This window comes from Crassostrea angulata, chromosome 1, assembly GCF_025612915.1.
Source record: "Crassostrea angulata isolate pt1a10 chromosome 1, ASM2561291v2, whole genome shotgun sequence".
Classification (NCBI taxonomy): Eukaryota; Metazoa; Mollusca; class Bivalvia; order Ostreida; family Ostreidae; genus Magallana; species Magallana angulata.
The window spans coordinates 26,022,867-26,043,986 of record NC_069111.1 but is presented as its reverse complement, the minus strand read 5'-3'; the positions used below and the strand labels follow the sequence as shown (position 1 = coordinate 26,043,986).

Below are 21,120 nucleotides of genomic sequence, written 5' to 3'. Positions count from 1 at the left end.
TTCTATTTTGATGAAACAGATCCTGACAAAGGTCAGGTTTTTTTTTATATAAGTAGTTTGATATCATGTATTTGCAGCATGTTTGTATATATGAGTTATTCTACTGCAAAATATTTCATTTCATTTGTATTAAATTTTAAAAAAACGATGCTGAATTTGTCATTAGAAGAAGTTTTTTTTTGCCTGTGTTTACAAGCATGGAAAAAGTGTCGCGTGACATCGTATCCCATCATAAAGATAGTCTGGTGAGGATCTGGAGAAGCGGACACATATACTGATAAGTTGTTATCTAAATAAGATCATACTCAGGCCTTTGTGGTTAGTTAGATCAAATGATATAAAACAATGTAATGTTGATTGATTTATTTAGTATTAATTAGATATGAATCTAGATTCATTTCCAGTAGATACAGATGAATATGTGCACCAGGAACTACCAAGACTTCTAGTGAAGTTAAGTGCGCAGATCAACTGGTAATGAAACTGTGTTACATCCGCACAAATCATACAAAGTAAGGAATTGGTATATGCAATTAATCAAGCTTTTGAAATGACAATGCCAATTTTTATATTGATTATTGGGTTAAAAAAACAATATGTAAACAAGTAAGAACAATAACCTTCAGGGAATATTTTGTTTCAGTGTAGTGCCTCTTTGTAACAGCTTATACATGGATCGATGTACTTTTTCAAATCTAGTCGATGACTTTCTGATTTCCAGTAATCTGCTGCACAGTCAACTCCCTGTCAGCTTTGAGGCCTATCTTGTTTCATTACAAATTCTAACTCAAAACACCTTTTGTGTCTGCTCCATAGTGACGTCATGCCACCTACCGCTGTGCGTGTTCGACTTCTAATTTGCAATTTCTTCTTTGATGGATTAATTTATAATTGCTTCATTACTCCTCCACAATAAAATGAGATCTTTTGGTAATTAAAAAAGAAGAAGGGGGTTGTAACGAAGAATGTAATGTTTCGATACGATTTACGCAAATTTGATAAATATCTATAAAGTTTCCAAACCAATTATGCTACTTTACAAAATCTCTGTAGTAAGAAAATATAGGTTAGCTGCACTAAGATTGTAAACCCTTGATGTTGTGATAAAATGGCAAGGTCATTATACAAAGAGCTGTTATAACAAGTACATATGTCTTTAAACATGCATTTCTCATTTTTTGCACTTTCTCCGTTTACTAAGAATAATAGTTTTGTCTGATTTCGGGCGTAGAACATTACAAAGACCAGACGGAAAATTGATTTCTATGATCAACAATGATATCACGCCACACTGAGAATCGTCCAAGTTTTTTTTCGCACAGAGGTACAACCACAGTATATGATAATTCTATTTTCCAATTATCTTTCTCAAAGATTATGAAGGTAAAAATTAAAAGAATCGATAAACACAGCAGCTTTTTACTTTTTTATGTCTCAATTCGCAGACAGATAACACGGATTATCGTATTATCTCTTTTATCAAGGTTGCACGAAACAGCCCTACTGAGTATAAGAAGTAATATAAATTTCCCGATACCACATCAAACAATGACCGAGAAAATGGGCAATGCGTATCTTAGAAAACGTAGTAATGTCGTCATTATGCATAAAAAGTACAACAGGTATGGTTATCATATATGAAACTTAAATCCCTATAAGAAGTGTTTAAGTTTGTTTTAATACAAGAAGGGGGGAGGTAATTACAATTAAATGCGTTTTTTTGTAACCAACAAGTAAAAACAAAACTAATTCTAAGTCGGAATTGAGTGCATCTAAGTATAAAAACTTTTTAAATGAATTCTCTGATACCATGGCTATTTCAAAATGTATATGAATTATGTTTTAGTTTTGAATATGTTTTGTGTTTTTATTTTCAAATATAAAGCAACTATCGTTTCTCTTACTTATTGAGCATTCTTAATTATATAAATCATAGAAAAATTGCTTACATCTTTTGACACGAACAAACGTAATTGATAAGGAATTGCATAACCATATGATATTCCAGTTTTTTTTAACAAATTGTGTGTCAAAAAAAAAACCCATTAAATGGGTGTAATATAATAGAAGATACGATGAACACCCCTTTCCTATAATGCAATAATTCTCAGACTATGGTGCTTTGCCACTGGCACTGGCCTGAATTTCGTTGTGACAACGTTCAATAAAACTACAGTAAGACAAGACAAAAGATAAGACCTAGACAATATAACAAATCCATCTGTTTAAGTATCAGAACATGTCTCCTGATAATCAACTGTATTAGGTTGGCAGTTTACGCTTGAAACGTTCAAATACATTAAACATAGATCGAGATTTTTATATTGAAAGGATTTTTTTGACGCAAATTGAATTTCCAAAGATCAAGATACGTCTTAGAAATGATATTTTTCTTTGTTTTTAGAATTCTTAAAAACACAATAAAATGAAGTTTAAGATTCACTCTGTATGTCTTAACAAGTGCAGATCTAGATTAGGTTTCTTGAGTTATTGCAAACTGAGATTTTTTATTGTAAATGTAACAGCATAATTATATTCATCGCCATAAAACTTTATATTGCAAAGGGGGGGGGGGGGATGGGGGTTAACATAGTATAGTTTTACAAGTGATCAGTAAATTTATAATATATAAGTAAGGGGGTTTCATCGAGTTCATTTAAAGTAACTAATATTTTTTAAATTAAATTTAATATGTAAATAAAATTATCAGTTGATATGGAGATATATTTTTTATTTCCCCTCGTTGTTTTGTAGAAATGTTTATTCGGTAATATATCAAAAACAAAGTTGTTTATCTTACCTATACATTGCTGTGTTTAGTGAAAACAGTTTGTGCATTGTTCATTATTAATGGTTCCATTGTATTACATTGATTTGCCGAAAACGTTTTACAACCTATAGACATGAAAAGGTGATTTGTCAAATTAAGAAAACAAATACATGTAATTCCGATAATTTAGTTTTTTTTAATCTTACCTTATTTGAATAACCTTTCTAATAAGTGTCTTATACTCAGTATTTGTGAAATTTAAGCTTCAATAATCGAGTATACTAAGTATTTTACCGCACCAATGAATTTGTTACAAAACTAAATCAAAGGAAAAATAACCTAAATTGAAACAATTTTAGAATACATAATGTACTAGTAGATCTTGAAATTTAAAAAAAAAACAAATCTCTACAATAGCACATATTTCAGCTTGTCTGTAAATATGTGCCGTTATCAAAGCAAGTTTATTTACAATCCTAAAATTTACCTAGGACTTATATAATTAACATTCTCAAAATCTATCATTGTACTATTCGGAACATTGTTGACTTTCCGGAAATATATTTTGTTTACGGTTGATAACCCGTGTTTACGTGGTCACTTCCTTTTCTATTTTGATCAGCTTCAGTGAGGTCGGTTAAAGTTGATGAAGATAATTTTTTTGAATTATTATTTGTTAGTTTGTTTAATATTATAATTATACACAGACAAGTTGTTGATATTAACTTTACAGTCATCATTGTGTTATTATATTTCGCCGATGACTATTTGTTTTAGAGATATTTACGGATTTAATATCTGGTAGGATATGCCATGCGGCCATCGTATGGTTTGTTAAAATCACGTAAAAAATTATAATTAGTTGGAATGCTCAATTAAATTTGTCTCTTGAACAGTTTTATTTTAATTTTGAGCCCCATTTGCAAAGATTAAGAATGCCTAAACGAAAACCAAGTCAGCCGCAGGGCGACGTGCACGTGGAAGTCGAGCCGCGCACCAACCATGGAAAACGGAAGAAGGACCGGGCCACCATGGATGTACCACAGACCTCGAATCTTGTTCCGGTGGAGCATGCTGAAGGTACTAATGTGTTGGATAGCGTTAGCATAGAAACGGTGGGTGTAACACCAACACCGATAAACTCCATTCAATTTTCTTTGGGGCACAATGTGAGCGAATCATTACGAATGAAAATTGTTGAAGGGAAATATGTAGATCTGGCCTTGTTGTTGAAAAATTCAAACATTGAAGATACAGTTAGTGAAAGAGTTCTTGTTGTTGGAAATGATGGTCAAATGGTCAGTAAATCAAGGTCTGCAGTAAAAATAACCTCCATTGAAAAATGGACGGATGCATTCTTGATCTATGTTAGTGTATTTACATCTGTTCATGTAAGCAAATTTCAAGACATGCTGAAATATATGCATGATGTTAGGACAGGGGCTGATAGGTCGGCAGGTTGGAAGTTGTATGATGAACAGTTCCGGTTAAAAATTGCAATGGATCCTGCTAAGTCTTGGGCTTCAGTCGACTCTGAGTTATGGGTTATGTACATGGTAGGTGGGCAGCAAAATTCCTCAGCATCAGGGGCCTACAATGGGAATAAGTGTTACAATTTTAATTTCCAGGGATTCTGCTTTAAAAAGCAATGTGTGTATGACCACAGTTGTATTAAATGTGGGCAGGGTCACTGCATGATTAACTGTCCTATGTCCATACATGTGTCAAATAGGCAGTCCTTTTTCAGCCCAAGACAAGCATCAAGGCCAGGACATCAGCAAGGCTTTAGACCACAGGGAGCCAATTTCACAAGACCCTCTAGATTTTCAACCCCCAGGTTTATGGGACCTAGGTCGCACCCCAATTAATGTCTCGCATATGTCTATTTATCTAGACAAGTATCCTATTAGACAGGTTGCAAATGAAATTTTTCAAGGTTTTACATATGGTTTTATGCTTAATTATCAAGGTCCTAGAATTGGTGTTTTTTCAAATAATTTATTATCAGCTGACCAACTCCAAGCTCAATTAGAAGACAAAATATGCAAAGAAATTAGAGAAGGAAGAGTAATGGGTCCTTTTTCACATCCCCCAATGCCAAATATTCATATTTCCCCTATAGGCTTAGTACCCAAATCCAGTGGTGGCTGGAGAATGATAACTCATTTGTCATACCCTCCATCACAGGGAATTAATTTTTTTATTGATCCAAGTACATGCTCAGTCAAATATACTGCTTTTGATACAGTTGTTGATATGATAGCCATGTTAGGGCCCTCAGCTGAGTTAGGTAAGGTGGATATCAAAAATGCTTTTCGTTTGTAACCAATACATCCAGGGGACTTTGATTTGCTAGGATTTAAGTTAAAGAATCAATTTTACTTTGACAAGTGTTTACCAATGGGCTGCTCAATATCATGTGCTATATTTGAAAAGTTTTCAACTTTTTTGCAGTGGGTTGTTAAAGAAAAGGCAGGTTTATCCACATTAGAACATTATTTAGATGATTTCATATTTGCTGGAAGAAAACAAACTGGAGAATGTCGGACTTTGATGGAAATCTTTAAGCAAACATGTGATGAATTTGGTATTCCACTGGCAGATGATAAAACACAGGGTCCAGTGACTTCTCTTATTTTTCTTGGTTTAGAAATTGATACTGTCCAAAGGTGTATTAGAATTCCTACATCAAAGATTCTAGAATTAAAAGGTTTATTAAAAATTTTGATTGATAGAAAGAAGGTCAAAAGGAAGGAACTAGAATCATTAGTTGGTAAATTAAACTTCTTCAGTAAAGCTGTTAGGGGAAGCAGAGCATTTAATAGGAGATTCTATGATGCCTTAATTGGAGTAGCTAACCCAAATTTTAAGATAAGGATATCTAAGGCAGTTAGGGAGGACATGCTCATGTGGCTTGGTTTTTTGGATAACTTTAATGGGGTAACTTTCTTTCCACAGCAGGAATGGGTCAATTCGAGAGTGTTACAGCTGTATACTGACAGTGCGGGATCTATTGGTCTCGGCTGTGGTTGTTTCTTTCAAAATAGTTGGATGTATTTTGAATGGCCACTTGATTGGGAGAATGAAGCAGTGATGAGAGATATTACTTTCCTTGAGTTGGTTCCCATTGTATTATCAGTAATGACATGGGCTAGGCACTTCAGTTCTAAGAAAATTCAGTTTTATACTGATAACATTGCTTTAGTAAGCATTATTAATACACAGTCTTCAAGGTCCAAGAGAATCATGTCCCTACTCAGGGAGTTGGTCTTGATGTTGATGCAATTTAATATTACATTTAAAGCTAAACATATTCCTGGCATAGATAATTCTGTATCAGATGCTATTTCTCGCAAACAGTGGGAAAGGTTTCATCGATTGGCACCACTAGCAAAGAAGGATCCGGAGAAGATCCCTTTAGAGTTTCGGAGGCTAATCTTGCAGGTGAAGCATCTAGATTGTTAAGGGCAGCCATTTCGCCTAATACAACATCTGCATATAGCACAGGGTTGAATGCATTTGAACATTTTCGAATTAAAGCTAATATTTCAAATATTTGGCCACCTCCTCAAGACCATATTGTGAATTTTATAGCTCATCTGTCATTAAATGGCTATGCTGAATCCACAGCAAGAAATTACATTGCAGCCATTGGGTATCAATGCAAAATCAATGGTTATCTTAACACAACCAATAGTTTCATAGTTTCAAAGTTACTTGATGGGCTTAGGAGATTGAAGGGAAAAGCAGATAGTAGGCTTCCAATTACAGAGGAAATTCTTGGTAGAATTGTTGGGGCATTGTGCAATATTTGTTCTAATACTTATGAATCTAAATTATTCACTGCAGCATATACCCTGGTTTTCTTTGCCTTCCTTAGAGTAGGAGAAATAGTATTGAGTAAGGGCAATGATTCTCATTCAATACTTGGTATTAATGATGTAAGATTGGATAACAACCAGCTTACCATTACAATAAAGTCTTCCAAAACAGATCAATTAGGGAAGGGGACAACAATAGTGCTCAACTCCTATGACTCCTGCATCTGCCCAGTGAAGTGTATGTTAAGTTTTTTACAGATTCGACCAAAGTTGTCAGGTCCTTTGTTCTGTCATTATGGGGGAAAACCTTTGACAAGATATCAGTTTGCTGCAGTTTTAGATAAGGCAATCGCTGCTATTGGTTTAGATAAAAACTTTTACAAATCTCACTCATTTAGAATAGGTGCAGCTACTACTGCTTTTCAGCGAGGGTTGTCTGATGAGGAAATCAAAATTGCAGGAAGGTGGAAATCTAGTGTTTTTCAAACATACATACGGTCACCACTCACACAATTTTCACCTCTTTGTTAATTTTCTTTAACATTTCAGAGCTTAATCTTACAAGTGTTTGGATAGTTGGTTCTTCAATCATAAAGCATGCAGCCATTGAAGCAAGAGTAAGACCTGGGGGAACAAGCCTTGGACTGAAAAGCATGGGGATTGAGTTATGGTGGCAGGGGTATGGGGGTTTAAAATTTGTAGATGTGGCCAAGAAGTTGAGGTACCTAGCTACATTGCAGGATTCTCCTCAATTTATTGTTATGCATTGTGGGGGCAATGATTTGGGCCAAATTCCATTGTCTAAATTGTTGTACAGGGTCAAGTGGGACATCAGACTTATGGCATCAGTTTTCCCTGACTGTCAGCTTGTCTGGTCCTTCATATTGCCGCGAATAACATGGAGGTACTCCCAGAGGCCTAGGTGTATGGAGCAAGCTAGAAATAGGGTAAATAGGTTAGCTGCGAAGGAGGTTTTAGCTTGTGGAGGGAGAATAATTAGACACCCCCAGTTTATTGGCAAACCCCAAAACCTCTACAGTTCAGATGGTGTGCATTTGTCTAAGCTAGGAAACTACCTCTTTCTGAACAATATTCAGGGGGCATTAGAATATTTTGTTAGGGACGGAAGTAGCAGACACTTCCCAGTTTCATAAACTCTGAAGTCAACTTGGGTCAAGACATGAAGGGGAGAATATGAATATCTAGGTTTAGTTATGGCTACAGTGGTATAGAATTGAAGGTTCCTACCCCACTATGTGGCGGTGGGCTGCCTGAATATTGTGTAATCATATTTACACATTCATTCAGGAAGCCCCAGTGGCGAAATCGTCACCTTCAATTCCCAAGTTTGGACTATGATGGTTTACATTGAATGTTGTTTTGTTGAAAAGTTGTTGTTGGTTTGTATAACATAGACTCTGAATTCTTTTAAAAATATCAATTTATTAAAACATTAAGTTAATATAAAGATTTAATAGCTATCAGGTAAATATATAGTTTATTGTTGTCATTGTGTTGGTAGCATGATTGCGGTTTTACCCAGCATGCTACTTGCCCGTCAGGGACAACACATGGAAATGTTGTAGTTGGGGGCGAGCCAGTTGTTCGGCAGTCCCACTGTTGTATATATGTTGCAATATTATATGAGAACCACTGTAGCCAATTTACGCCATTACTTAATAAAAATTTAGTCTATTCTTACTGGTATTGTATTTTATGTTATTTAGCACTTTCAGTAGTCTTTTGATAATAGCACATATTTCAGCTTGTCTGTAAATATGTGCCGTTATCAAAGCAAGTTTATTTACAATCCTAAAATTTACCTAGGACTTATATAATTAACATTCTCAAAATCTATCATTGTACTATTCGGAACATTGTTGACTTTCCGGAAATATATTTTGTTTACGGTTGATAACCCGTGTTTACGTGGTCACTTCCTTTTCTATTTTGATCAGCTTCAGTGAGGTCGGTTAAAGTTGATGAAGATAATTTTTTATTCCCGCCCAAACCCTACCCCTTTTGTTAATATCTTTTTGGCAAAAGTTCTGCTGGGTTTGTTTTTTGTTCATTTCAGGCTACCAGACTATCGGCACAGTGGTTAAGAATTCGTCATCCGGCTTGGTTTGTAGAAAGAGTTGCGAAATCGTCACCTTCAATTCCCAAGTTTGGACTATGATGGTTTACATTGAATGTTGTTTTGTTGAAAAGTTGTTGTTGGTTTGTATAACATAGACTCTGAATTCTTTTAAAAATATCAATTTATTAAAACATTAAGTTAATATAAAGATTTAATAGCTATCAGGTAAATATATAGTTTATTGTTGTCATTGTGTTGGTAGCATGATTGCGGTTTTACCCAGCATGCTACTTGCCCGTCAGGGACAACACATGGAAATGTTGTAGTTGGGGGCGAGCCAGTTGTTCGGCAGTCCCACTGTTGTATATATGTTGCAATATTATATGAGAACCACTGTAGCCAATTTACGCCATTACTTAATAAAAATTTAGTCTATTCTTACTGGTATTGTATTTTATGTTATTTAGCACTTTCAGTAGTCTTTTGATAATGCACAGTCATTTATCTTTATGCCAAAATGTCCATGTATACTGTTTATCCACGCGCTGACCTAGAAGAATATTGGTGTATGCCTATTGTAGTTGTTTTAAAGAAGGCAATGTTGTTATAATTTCTATATAAAGTGATATATTGGGTGAAGCAGGATCATATTATTTATAAACATGACAGTATCCTTGGCCGAACTAACTATGACGTCACGTTGTCTAACACATGTGGGTTTGACATGGCTTTGGTTTTTTTTGTTTTTTTTTCTTCACCTAATTATTGATAATTTTGATTAATTTTGAGCTTGGTGTCATATTTACATATTAAGAACATACATGTAGATGAAAAAATGTTCAGTCATTTACGTAATAAAAATGCCAAAAGCGGACACACCTCACCTTCCCATACTTATGAAAATGTTTTACAGATGATTTGTTTTTGAAGTATTTTGAAATGATTTCTGTAAAATATTTGTTTGCTCTCTATATTTTCTTATTTTTTTTGAAAAATGTAATTTTTTATGTTTTTGTTTCCATATCGTCGTGCACTTAACGCAAAGATTTTAATCGAAAGATATTTAAATTACTTTCTTGCAAAGCATCGCTTATTATTAAGGAAAAAGAAAACATATTTTCTTAACATTGTGAGGTAATGAAATACTATCGGGTGTGATCAAATATTGTAAACACCAATGTTGTGCTTTTGCTTGTTCGGTTTTCAAAGGGACTCTAACTATCAAAAAAGAACGTTGGTATTTAAATATCTTTTATTTAAAATCTTTGCGTTTATTGCACAACGAATTGGAAACAAAAGGGTAAAAAAAAATGAAACGCTTATCAACTCAAAAAAAGAAAAACGAAGGAAGCAAAAAATTTTTAGGAGCAATAAATTCAAATTACTTCAAAAACATATTAATTGTTAAACAATTTTTAATAAGTATGGATGGTTAAATTGTGCCTGCTTATGACATTTTTATAACGCAAAGACTCAAAGCTTTCTTATCTACATGTATGCCCTACATATGTACAAATAACTCAAAGCACAAAACTCGTCAGAATTATCAATAATTAGGAGAATATGTTTAACTTACAACGTTCTCTGTCTGATAGTTTGGAGATAGTCATCCCCATTAAAAACCGAACCAGCCAAACAAATCTTATTATTAAAAAGATGTGTTGTAAATATTAAATGGAAACGCAACTTATAACTTTGGCTCTATTTACTCTGAACTTAAAGACCTCAAGTCAATACTCTTAATTTCTTTAATGGTATCATTACGTTAAACCACTTGGAGGGCGTCAATCTTAAATATGACTTTAATATGAACGGTCGGAAGCACCCTGCTAACGATAAAGGGAGAGGATGCAGAGCACTTAACTTCACTTTTTGAATGATATTCTATTACTCCTGTGCCTGGTATTGCTTTAAAAGTGACAATTAGACAGCCAATAGCTTTGCCGTGAGATGTTTCTTGCATGCAAAGTTCCTTGTTCAAATAGTTTATATGCATTGATCGTCACGCCCTGTGTGCTTCCTTATAACGCATCCGATCCTTCATACAGTGTATCCTTGTTCATTTGGTTCGATTTTAATTCGTTATAACGTCAGCGGATGGCGTGCAAATATGATTTACACTATTGAATCGAAAATTAACTAAATAGATCGCGTGTTTGAAGACAACATTTATCCAGACCCTTGATTTATCGCCGAGAGTTATTAAATGTCCCTTTTTGAACTCATTTTTTAAAGTTCTTTTCACGCTTAAGTGGGCATTCTAAAGAAAGGATAAAAACAAAACAATGATGCAATTAATTTATTTAATTTTACTTAATTTTCCTTATTTAAGAACAACAGATACTTTGAAACTTTGATTTCTAACAATGTCCCAAAAAGCAAATTATAATACTGAAACATACTTTATCGTTATTAACAAACATTTACAAAAAGTGCCTCATGAAAAGTTTATCACATTTGATACTTCTTTTATTTTTTGATTTTTTTTTTTCAATTTGATACAGAACATTCTATAATTTACATATACATAAAGTTGTTAAACTTTGATGCAGCATTTCCAATCAGTAAAAAGAAATGCATGGGATTTTTTTTCTCTTCTGTTTAGCTTAAATTATATAAAACACTAGCAACACATAAACTTTTACCTAAGAAAAATATAATAAAGCATAACATTATAACATATCGAAACTCATGAAAGACTGTACAGGGAAAACAATATTAAACATGTTTACTCTAGGTAAAACGAATTTACCTGAGGAGTTTTCTTTCTCAACATTAATACAACACATTTTATACCATATAAACAACAATATCATAAATAAAAGTACTATGTATATTATATACAAATCAGAGATTCAACGCCAAGGTTTTATTGCAAAGGTTCGCAAAGTGCCTTGGAAAGTCCAAACCATTGCGAACTTACTGTCTAAAGCATGCTGCCTTTAAGGTCAATCTTATACCTTATTACTAAAGGTATAGCACACTTTTGCCTCTTTAGCCATATCTTAGCCCATGATTTCCAAAAAACTTTCCTCTAGAATAAAACATTCTTAACATTTTTTGGATTTCGGGTCTCCTGTATATTGATCTCTGAATACGACCTCTGGAATGAGTGTCAGCTTTCATTTGTTTTAAAAATGAATTGTGGAAAATTCTGTGTTGAATAGGAACGAGGCTTTTTACGGAGCGAACTGAACGTCCGTAGCGGAGATTCATGTTGTCGTATCCGTACGTAGAGTAGAAGGCGCGTAGAATGGCTTGAAGACGAGGATTGGAATAGTCTGGATATGCGCGCTTCTGTCTGTTAGAAAACTCAGATGATTTGATCTCGGTTTGATGAATAAGCGTCATCAGCCATTGTGGGGGATTTCTGGGTAGTGGCAAAATTGGGTAGCTTAAATCTTCATCAGAATTCAACAAGTTTTCGTAATTCATGAGAAACTGTCCAGGAACTTCGACGTCTACCACGTCAGCGGATATTCCATTTTCTTCTCCAGTGTTTGCAGACGACAGTGGTAGAGCGAAGATTCTGCTTGTCACTCCAAGGAGGCATAAAAAGTAAATAAACTCAACCATTCTGGAAAGAAATAAATGAAAGATAAAATTTAAAAAATCGTTGTAGTCGAAAAATTACATGGTTTAAAATAAAAGCAACAACAACTAACCGTAAAGTTACTATAAGTGGCTATAAAGCATCATGTCAAATATGTCAGAGAAATAGTTGCCTACCTACATCGCTCAACGAGCAATTAAAGACTAAGTGTATGATGCGGTTTTCACACGATTTTCTAGTATTTATAAGTTAATTAGGGGAGGAGAAAGCGCTTTTAAGTTCCGGTCATTACATTGAAATTGTATCTTAGATTGTTGTCTGTACCACAATTTGTGTGGAAACCGCCGATAATTCATTGAATTACATTTCCCTTCTTCAAAAGGACTGTCTTCAAAACAAAACACTTTATTACATCCCTCTTTGCTCGTGATAAACTATTGTTTGGAGTACTTGAACAAACAGATTTCTCGTATCTTTACATTACTCGTATAAGTCTTTAACGTTTTACTTTTACGTTATGTTTATTTTATTTCTGTTGTGCGTCAAAATATTAAAATAATTCATTAAAAGCAGATTTTTCAAAAATATTTTTCCCTTAATTTTATTGCATTCTTTTCATGGAATAAATTTTCACCTATTTTTCACTTCTATTGAAAAATTAAAAAAACTTAATAAATAAATAATATTCGAAATGATGGGAGAAAAAACAACATACCTTAAGATATATAATTACAATGCTGAAGATAGATATAAAATCCTAGGAGGTGCTAACACTACGGCTGCTGATATTGCGGTGTTTCCTCGTTGAAGTCTACGGGAGCTCTGGTCCGGACATCACATGCGGGGTACATTTATAACCGGTTGGCTAGGGGTTGTACAAACATCTCGACGGGAGGCAGACATACCGCAGTTATCGCTAGTACTTAGATAACGGACACTAGGGGAAGATTCTTTAAAGATATCTACAGATTAAGTCGATTTTTGACACTATACACTCCGGCAATTCCAGTTATTCTGCTCTCGAGTACGGCGAAAACTTACGCGGAACTTAGTAGCTAATATGAAAATCCAACTTCCTTTACCATCAGGTGAAATGTCTCGAAGTTGGCTTAGTTAGGTACACAAAAAAGTTTTAAACAGCTTTGTTGGCTTCCGTTGTCAACTGGTGTAAATCAAAAGTAATGAAATCTACCGTAGGGCCGCCAGCTTATATATACTACAATGATATGATCCCTGCTGATCCGGATCGCGCTCGGTTTTTATAAGAGATAGCCGCATTATGTAAACACTACATGCGCTATATAACTGTATGCATAGGTACATAAATTTCTCAAATGAAGATGATTGCATCAAAATCTTTCGTCTGCTGTGATTAATTTAATAAACGTCAAAGTTGACTCTGCGTTTTTTGCTTCTCTAGTTTCCGCATCCTCCAGGTTTTTATTGCCTGCCGTGATGCAAATCAAGAAAATTTGTCATCACTCTGCAAGAAAAAAAAAATTCAATCTGTCTCTCATCTTTAAAGAAATGGGGTTCGGAGTGAAAGTGACGCCTTTTTACAAGTTCAACTGTTAAAAACAGGAGATCGTCTATTCCAAGGGCGCTGCTTTTCTGTCTCGAGTTTCTTATTGAATCTAAGTGTTGATTTCTGTTTCTGGGAGTAGGTCTGGACATTTTGCAGATGCGCTTTGCAATAAAATATTATCGTTATACATTGTATATATAGCAGTCTTTCCTGTGATTTTTGTTTAACAGAAATTACTTTTAATTCACACCCTAAACAAACCAAAGGAAGTTCATCGATTCACTTTCTTTCATTCATACACTCACCCATTCAGTTTCTTAAATTAACTGTTGTAAATATTGAATCATAAAATTGTTTAGGAAATATAACTATTGCCATACAAATTCATTTCGTTTTCTTGCGCCAATAATTACAATGGGAAAATAAAATAAATGCTTAAGGTATGAAACATACAAAAATATTTCTACGTTAATGGGCATAATTACAAAGCTAAGACAATACAATATGACTCGAAAGGGATATAAACAATTTCTGTAAAAATACGGAACTTAGACATTGTCGATAAGAAAATATATTTAAAAGTGATATGATTAGATTCGATTTAAAGTACGCATGAAATGTTTCCATATTTTGTGGCATTAAATAAAACCATATTGTGTTTACAATGGAAAAATTCAACAAGATATTGCAAAAAAATATAAATGTATATCTGGTTCATCGTCATCCAAGATAAAAAATAAATTAACATTTATTTCTAATCAGCGAAATTTTTTTAACCTTAAAGTTATATAATCTTGTAGATTGTAATCAGCAAAACGCGGTAAATGTGTCTTTTCCATCTACAACATGTTTGTTCTGTCATTTCTCCAAGATTTCAATACCTTAATTTAATGTTCTCAATATGCAATTTGAAAAGAGGGATCAGATGTGCTGCGTTGTGCTCAGATTTCTTACACAGTGTATACTTTCCTACAGGCAACGTACATGTATGTGCGTTTGTTATGCAGTGTACTCAAATCTCTATCTAGTTATCCTTGGATTTGATGATAAATTTTCTCAGAGTTCTAGATTTTGCTGACAGAGCAATTTCTCCTCTCTCTTTAAATGTGGAACTTCACAGTCTTATTTAGTACCCGATGTCAAAAACAAAATTGACTTGTCCCGGATATTTCAGGCTTTGTCCAGTAATTGAGTCCCCCTTTTTGGCGGGGGTCGTTTGGAGGGTACACTGAGGGCATATTGTTTACGAGTCCGAGACTGGAGATTATTTCAAGGTCTCGGTGGGGGATATTTTGGACAACGGAAGAAATGACCATGAGCTGGGACTCGTGACTAAAGTCAATACAGCTTTGCCCCCTGTCAAAAAATGACGAGCTGTTTTTACATAGCTACCCCCTATTTCTCTCTGATAGAAAGAAAAATCACCCCTATCTTAAACAATTGGTACATGTAGTTGTCTCCTGCGTACACTTAAAAGGTCAAGGCCGTCAAAAAACGAAATTCCCCCTTAATCTCCATGCATTGCTCGCATTCCTGGATGGACAATTGAGCGTAATATCCGTGTATCAAACTTTAATCCCCACTTCATATCTCCCCTACCTGCGATAAGGTACTTACGAGAAAGCCAATATCGTGTCCATATCGGTGGTCAAAGCGAGAAACTGTAGGGGTCGCCTACCGGCAATATGTATATCCGTATTGGGGGGGGGGGGTAATAAATTCCATTTCAATTTTCAAAGTAAGGTCTAAATAGATATGCTATATATATATTGTTATCAAATTTTAATTAATTAATCTTTTCAAAAATATATTCGTTTCATCAAAGATACAGTTTAGTTGCATTTATTTTCAGTTTTGAATAAAGGTCCTTTTTAATTTATCAGAACATTAGGCCAAACTACCATGTCTATACAAAATGTAAAAAAAAAAAAATCTTTGAAAAAAGTTTTGAAAAATTTTGCCATTGAAAAAAAATCAAATGGCTATGACAAAGTATACTTTAAAAAATTATAATTTATATTTTCAAATTTCGTTAAGTCGATTTTTATTTTAACGTACATGAACATATTGTGCAAGACTAGATTTAAAACATCAGATCGGATGGATCTGTGGGGTTTTTTTTTTCGATAATGACGTCATCTCCAGTGTTTTATCGATTTTAAGCTCATTTTTTCGTATTTATAAGGAATGTTCTTCCGGGAATTATATGATATGCATAATATTTTATAAGTTTGCCTTATTGGAAGTTGGATTGATTTTAAATTAACTCCTCCGTGCTTTCAGTCACTGCAAATGAATAGCGATGCTCACATTTGAGCAATGAATTCACAATGTTATCTAATACGAACGAAAAGTAAGCTTGTTAATTTTAACTTAAAAGCGTTTAAAATTAAAAAAAAAAACGTCAGGAGTAATAACACACGTATCAGGTACTGAAGTTTACAGAGAGGCTTACTTGTGGGTAGTGCATGGATTCCCGAAAGGGAGGAAGGGGTGGGCGAGACATTTATTGAATAAGGCCAATATATCTATGTTGATGACAATATTTATAAAATTATCGATCTACTGTGTTAAATAATAATCCTTCATAAATCATCTCCCACAGAAGTTTCACTACCTTAATTAAAATCTAATCTAAGCTCGGATTGACTGAAAGAATCAAAATATTTTGGGGGGTGGGGGTGGGGGTGGTGGATGATTTTTGTTTAAGATATTCGAAGTGCGATAATTTGGTCCGAAATAAAATGCATTTTGAGAGTGTTGTTCTTGTGCGTATTTTTTTTTCCAATTGCACTGCTACACTATTGTCTGTACTGTCTTCATTGCAAAAGTAAATGTTCTGTAAAAAGCTTCTTGAAAGAGAATGTCCATAACCTTTCCCACTTTGATTTACGATTTGGCTGCTGTATTGCCGATATGTACCTAGTAAGATAGAGACATTTCATTTCATGATAATGTGACAAAGCTCTGTATTGGATTTCATCAAATAACTCAATATGCTCAATTACTGTCTCATAAAAAGGAAGTATTGATTGGGAATAATCAGCAACACAGATGATCAATACTGATTCCGGTATATCTGAAAACATCCCGCCATTTAGTAAAACTTGAACGAAAATGCGTTTCCGTTGTTTTTACTAAGTTTGGAAATGAAAGTGTCTAGAAAACAAATAAAAGGGCTTATTTGGTCATTCCAAGTAAAAATTTACGAGAATTGATGACGAACGGAGGGGTAAATAACATATTGAATTGAGGAGAACACAACGATGTCCATTGATTTTTGCAAAAACGTTAATTCTAATATTGGAGAGTTTTCTTTGAATCTGGCCAGCTTTATGGCAGCAGTTAATCGTACTAGAACACGTTTGCTCCTAAATGCCGTTGAAGTTATTAAAGTATTTACTTTCCCTCCTACAAATTGTGCCTGTTTCAGATGAAATCCAAGTCGTCATTTCACTTCAATGTGTCAAAACGCTTCAACCACATACGGAAACCAGTGTGTTTTTCAAAGCAATTTCCATAATGTGCGCTTTTGCACATTCAAAGTTAATACCTATACTTAAGTATCATTATGAACAATTGCAACTGATTATATTCTAGAGAGATTAATTTAACTTATGTCATCCTGTTGTAAAGGCATACCATTCATGCATGTAAAGATGATTCGACTTTTCCTTAACACGAAAAACAAAATCAAAGGTCAGTGCTGATAGCGATATGTTGAGGAAATTAAAAATTTTTGTTTACTTCTCAAGGTTCTATTACCTTGGGAGAACCAATCTCGGGGTGAAGGACCTCTGTTGTAGCCCCCCACAGTGTTGCCCTGTCAGTCTAACCGTGATCAATCGAGGTCTCAAAGCCGGGGATGGTCTCATCTCATTAACCTGTCACGTGATCAATATGTGCATAACAACCCTGTTATCTTCAAATTAATGCTCTGCAAAGTAGATTTATCATTTAATTTGAAACAGCATCAAAACTGTTGGATTTAATGTGCAGCTTTAAGTAGCAAATTATTTCTTAATTCTGTTCACTGCACGATGATATTCATTCACCGACATCATTTTGGGTTTCAGAATGATCAATGAGTAAATTAAAACAATAAACAGTAACAAATTAAATAGCGAACAGCAGTTTTAAAGTTTGTAAAATGAATTCGTAATCTTCCATGTTTTTAAAAAAGGGCTCATTGTGTATGATATCAGATATGGTTATATTCAAATTCTGGAATTAAAACCATATTAAATAATTGATGTTGAATCAACATTTATTTTTACATATTTTCTAAGACATTACATGCAAGATATATAACAGAAGGTACGATAGAATTAATTTCAGAAGGTTTTACCTCGTGTACGAATGAAACAATTGAATTGTTTTCAGAAAAAAAAAATTTAATGTATTTTTTTTTATGAACCAGGACACCAGTTTAACAGTATTTGATTTAAGAAATGAAGATGGTTCCTGAGGATCCATCACATAAATCACAAGACAATGGAAAAATCGTAAATAACTGCTTGGTTTTGTTTTAAATATTTCATCTTTATGCAGATAATCTTCTCATAATTCCAGTTCTCTGAGTGGGGACTGTCTGTCCATCTTCCTTCAATCCGTCATTTTATACTTTATATTTTTTCATTTGCTTTCGATCTCTTTTCATTTCCTTTATCCTCTCAGATAAAAGTAATAAATCTTCTCACTGATTAGGAGAAAGTGGGTAGATGTCTTTGTGATTCTTGCTTGGAAATTTTTTTCTTTGTCTTGTTTTCTTGATTGGAATAGCCTTGAAAAACAAGTCACCGGAAGTACCAGTTCTAGTACATATACACTGTACATAACAATGTGGTTTTATAGATTTATGCTTTCGACGTATACTTTAATTGAATATATGTTATTTAACCTTTTGCATTTCCTATATTTTTCTACTCCAAGGTCAGTGGTTTTGAGAAAGACACACATCGGAGTATTGTACATTTTCTACTTGTTGAGTTTATTGATTGTTATTAAAAAACAAAGATGTGAGAGAAAACTGCAATATTATACACGTGCTATTCATGGGTTGGAACCGGTGGTTGACAGTTCGCCCATGCTTAATACTTGTATTTTATTTTTTTTTTTTTTTTTTTTGGGGGGCGGGGGTTGGGAGCGTTCGTGGGTTATTTTTTAATTTATTTATTAGTATATTTATTTATTTATCTATTTATATCTATTTATTTATTTGTTTATTTGCATTTTACTGTCGGTAAAATTTTAAATTCAGATTTAAATGAACTTGATACGTTTCAGTCGTTCGATGAAAGTGTTCACCCTTTCACTGCAGTACAAAAACAATACCAAGGTTCAAATTGGATCAGACCAAAAAACGACGTTATGTGAATAACCTTTTCAAAATAAATACATGCATGTCTCTTCTTTCATCATTTAACCGTTTAATATTTATGTATCTAGCTAGCTGTCTTGTTCGCCTTCAGACATAATAGGTCTCATTTATATAACAATCATATTTAATATCTTTCCGCTAATTGTATTTCATCTGACACATTTAACTCGTAATGCCACCTATGCCTCATTTATTCTTGTACATTTTTGTTAAGGTGTCGTTTTTTATTCTTTATAGCTTTTTAAATATATATTATTTTATGTGATTTTTTTTTCGAGATGTAACATTTGGAAAAAGCGATCGCTCAAACGAGAAAACAGGCCTATAGAAACTTTTTATAACATAAAGCGTGTTTATTACCGGGACGCAGCTTTATGCGCATTAGAATCTGGATCAACTCTTTCAAATATATAGTGGTAGAACTCGGGTTATCAATGACACAATGTCTTTTTCTCCCACTGAATGGATTGAATTTTATTCTATATTTATACGGGTAATCATAAAGCATTATTATTTACAATTATGTTCAATTATTAAGGGCGTACATATAATTTTCGTTAATATTCAAAGTTAAAGAAGAATTTCATTTTAAAATAAAAATCCTGGCTATACTACAGTGTTGTCCTCTAGCCAATAAGGATGTTTTTTTTTAAGTTTATTTCATCAATTTTTATAGGTTGAAACTCATTTTCATTCATTCAGGAGAAAAATGATGGGTATTTGTAAACCAACACATCGGAAGTCTTGTTACTATAAATGGGCCCCGACACTTGACGTCAAGGACCTTTCGAGTGTTTGGCGGCCTCCGTATCAGATAGAGGCTTGACTAGGGACCTCCTCAACGCATGCCGCGCCAACTCAAATTCAACCAATCAGCACACTTTTGAAATACGCTAAACGAAGCCGCCTTCCGCCTGTCCAAACTTTTAGGTGCGGAGTTCTTCACTAAATGGAAAACAAGTATAGCATTGCCAATCATAATTACCATACAAACGGCATTTCAACTTGTATTATTTGTCAGAATGTTTATGATTCTAATCATTGATAACTATAAACGCTGTGTATTGATTAAAAGTATGTTTATAACGAAAGGCATGAATACTTCAAACGAAATATATCGAAGGAAAGATATATATACATTTACACAATTAGTGATACAGATCAACAATCCACATTTCATTTATATGCTAAAAATGCATAGGTATTTATATTGCTGCTACAATACGTAGTTTACATCTTTTATCTTCTCGAGATATATATGCATTCAAAAAAGTTATTTAAGATGGACAAAATAAAAAATAATTAACCTTGGAACGACTCTGTTCTTAGAATATAAAGTTCGAATTGCATGAGTATTCTGTATAAGCACATTAACTTTTGACAAAATTTTGTCTTGATGTTTTCTGCTCGAAAAAAAAGAATAGCATAGAATTAGTACTTTTGCTCAAGGTCAATTCTCATGATCAATGCAAAGAATCCCTGCACCTCTTTGTTTCTGTATGGCCATTCCTGTATCTTTTTAAGAGATATTGATATTAAAAATTCAAATACAAAGCATCATAAATTTTATAAGGAATAAGGAATCATTTTTTTAGTATAATGAGGTGATAATTTCGGTCGGGGCGTGATCAAATCTATCATAAAGCCCTTTGGGCTTTATTGGATTTGATCACGCCCCGACCGAAATTATCAAGCCCTTTGGGCTTTATTGGATTTGATCACGCCCCGACCGAAATTATCACCTCATAATATTCAAAGAATGATTCCTTATTACGTATCTTTATATAATTTTAAGCCATCATATGATTAAATATCTAAATATAAATAAACAAACCCCGCTGGCGCCTCAATTTGGCGTTATTTGTATTATGGGTTATTTAGTACAAAATCGATACGTAGTGTTATCACAGGCAAAGACACTGGAAAATGTAAATATATATTCATAACGTCAGACTTTGTATGAAATACGCAATCATATTGTCTTCAGCTGG

General features: G+C 33.8%; 1 protein-coding gene and 1 long non-coding RNA gene across 2 annotated transcripts; one reads left to right on the top strand and one right to left on the bottom strand.

Annotated features, from left to right (window-relative positions):
- Positions 1-3,191: 3,191 nt before the first annotated feature.
- Positions 3,192-9,082, top strand: LOC128191871 (uncharacterized). The gene is made up of 3 exons (XM_052864217.1): positions 3,192-3,850; positions 6,131-6,651; positions 7,068-9,082. The coding sequence occupies exons 1-3, from the start codon at positions 3,706-3,708 to the stop codon at positions 7,743-7,745; spliced, it is 1,344 nt and encodes a 447-aa protein (XP_052720177.1). The 5' UTR covers positions 3,192-3,705; the 3' UTR covers positions 7,746-9,082.
- A 1,873-nt stretch (positions 9,083-10,955) lies between these two features.
- LOC128183141 (uncharacterized) lies at positions 10,956-13,670 on the bottom strand. The gene is made up of 2 exons (XR_008243550.1): positions 12,940-13,670; positions 10,956-12,248 (listed from the first exon to the last, which is right to left on the bottom strand). It is a non-coding gene; the product is annotated as an uncharacterized LOC128183141 (long non-coding RNA).
- Positions 13,671-21,120: the final 7,450 nt, after the last annotated feature.